Below are 2,500 nucleotides of genomic sequence, written 5' to 3' on the forward strand. Positions count from 1 at the left end.
AGGCAGTTGGCCTCACGAGAACGAGATCACGCACGGTCATACAAGAAATCCATCTGGCCATGCTGCCAGATATGTGTTTGACCAATCAGTGTCCGAGGAAGGAGGAGGAGGAGGCGGTCCTAAGTGGCTGAAGTTAGCCCGTGATAGACGGACAGATCGTTCATCCAATCACCTGCCAAGTATTTTTTGAAAGTGCCTGCCCTTTCTTAACCAGTTTCCAAGATCGAGTTCCCGGTTGTGTGAAGCCATCTGTGGGGGCTATATGGGGCGACCGCAATCATTGAAGTCATATTTTCTCAAGAGTAAAACTATCCTGTCTCCATTCACTATCACATAATATAAGGGCAAAAAATGTAAGGATTGTACCTTTAAGTGTTTCCATTGATAAGACCTATTAGAGGGATATTTCCAGGTTCCACACACTGCAACAACCACACAACACATGGAACAAGAATCCGTAATGATTAGTAACAAGGTTATTACACATGGACAGCAACATTGTGTGCACAGCTATCGTAAAACACCAGAAAACTTTGATCAGAAACGTTAGGAAACTTCAGAGAGATTATGCGATTATGGAGCAATGCGCAAGCTAAGAACGATTTCATTCAAATAATTCAAAATGTTATCCAAAACAGAACTTCTAATGTGTAAAAATACAGTATACAGTAGTAAGCAAGATGTGAAGGATACTTTAACATTGCACTACTTTTGATCACACACCAAGGCCTTTCTATGGACATTCAAAGTCTTATTTTGCTAACACTGGCAAACAATGGCCTCATCCCAGTGTATTAACCTGTGCACTATCCTATGGAAAAGTACATTAAGTATTAAGGAGATTTTCCTTAATACATATCTACACAGTAATAGTGTGTACTTACAATACTTTCCCATAAGTTAATATACTGGAATAAGGTAATTTTAAATGGAGGTATACCTTTTATTTTATTTTGGCGTATCCATCTACGACGCACCAATGCATTCAAACCGTTCTCACTCCCAACTTGTCAAATACTGCGGTCAGGACGTCCCATGGCATCACTTCTTAACCCACGGGTTACCCTTTTTTTTGGTACTTTCTGGACATGCAGGGTAGTCCGGTAGACTCCCTTAGAACTCCCACAAAGTCAGAAATCAACACCACGGCATAAGTCAGAGCGAGCTTAGTGCGCAGGGCCCGGGTGGTGGCGGTGTAAAACGCTTGCCTTTCGTGGTGGAGACCGGAGTTCGAGCCCCAGCATGTTTGAAGTCTATATTTCAACCGTATTGTAAGTCACATTTTAAAAGTTGAAACCCTATACCAAATTGTTTTAGTTGACTTAAACCAACGGCAACATTGTCACCGATGTGACACATTTTCAAATGAACCGACATGGCGTTTTCAAATTAATGGCGATTAATTAATAATTAAGTGACGAAAGGGTTGGTACAACATGTGTTACAGTATAAAGACCAATTTGGGGCCCGCGGGCTCTGTTTGTTTTGGCCCGCCACGGATTTGGGGAATTCTTTTTTTTTTTAATCCAGAATGCAACTCGGGCAAGTTATCAGCTATCTGCACTGATTGCAAAGGGTGGACGAGCTTTTTCATGTGGTGACTTTGTGAAACAGTGTCTGAATGTGGCTGCGGATATACTGTGTTCACTCCTGAGATTGCATCCCTGCAAATTGTCATGGCAAATTGTTTACAAAAGATGGACAATAAAGCTGATTTTCAAAGTACCTTGAGGATTTTTCAAGTTGTGAATTAAGTCAAATTTCTCTCTTGATTACAAAGGTGGAAAATACAACTGTTTTTAACTGGGTGTTTACTGATTAAATGTTTAAGCTCCCCACAAATGCAGATGTTTTTTTTAAATATATATAACCAATTGCAAATTATTACAATTACCAAACAGATAAAAAGTAGATTATTATATTGAAATGTTATTTTAGATTTAGAATGTTAATTTTCTATAAACCACAATACATTTTAATGTAATTGCACAACGTTTATTTTTGGCCCTCGGCCCTCCACCCAGATTGAGTTTTGGTCCTTCATGGGAAAGAATTTGGGCACCCCTGGTCTAAAGAGACACCAAGGAGTTTGGACTGAACACCAGTGTGTGACGACTTGGGAGTGAGGATGTCTTGATGCATTTGTTTGCAATGTAAGTGCATGTCAGTAATGAAACTAATTCTCTCAACGTCTCATCCAAGCCTTACCATGTACTGCCTGAGCAGTAGTGGGCCTAATATAAAAAATAGAATAGGTAGCCCAAAGGGCTTGTCTGTGATTATGAGAGAGATGCTTACATTACATAGATTTGCACTAGCATTACTGACAAATGGCAAGTGGCGATTTCTATGAAACAGCAACACTGATATGAAACCTTCTGAAGGAAATTCACCTCGTCATGTGACTTGACTGATGATCCTAGACTTATTACAGATTTATTACAAATAAATAAATAATTGTACACATTATTGTGTAAAATGATGCAGATTTGGATATTTA

The 2,500-nt window shown here is 39.4% G+C and overlaps 1 protein-coding gene across 1 annotated transcript in view; it reads right to left on the bottom strand.

Annotated features, from left to right (window-relative positions):
* Positions 1-394: 394 nt before the first annotated feature.
* The window catches only part of LOC310772026 (protein cornichon homolog 3-like), a gene marked incomplete at both ends in the record, with an annotated part of 6,562 nt that continues 4,456 nt past the window's right edge, over positions 395-2,500 (bottom strand). Inside the window, one exon of the mRNA XM_083664499.1 lies at positions 395-422. Within this exon, the coding sequence (XP_083520625.1) occupies positions 395-422 (28 nt within the window). The remainder of the gene's footprint in view (positions 423-2,500) is intronic.

The sequence above is a fragment of the Poromitra crassiceps genome (assembly GCF_964638095.1).
Source record: "Poromitra crassiceps genome assembly, contig: HAP1_SCAFFOLD_1760, whole genome shotgun sequence".
Lineage (NCBI taxonomy): Eukaryota > Metazoa > Chordata > Actinopteri > Beryciformes > Melamphaidae > Poromitra > Poromitra crassiceps.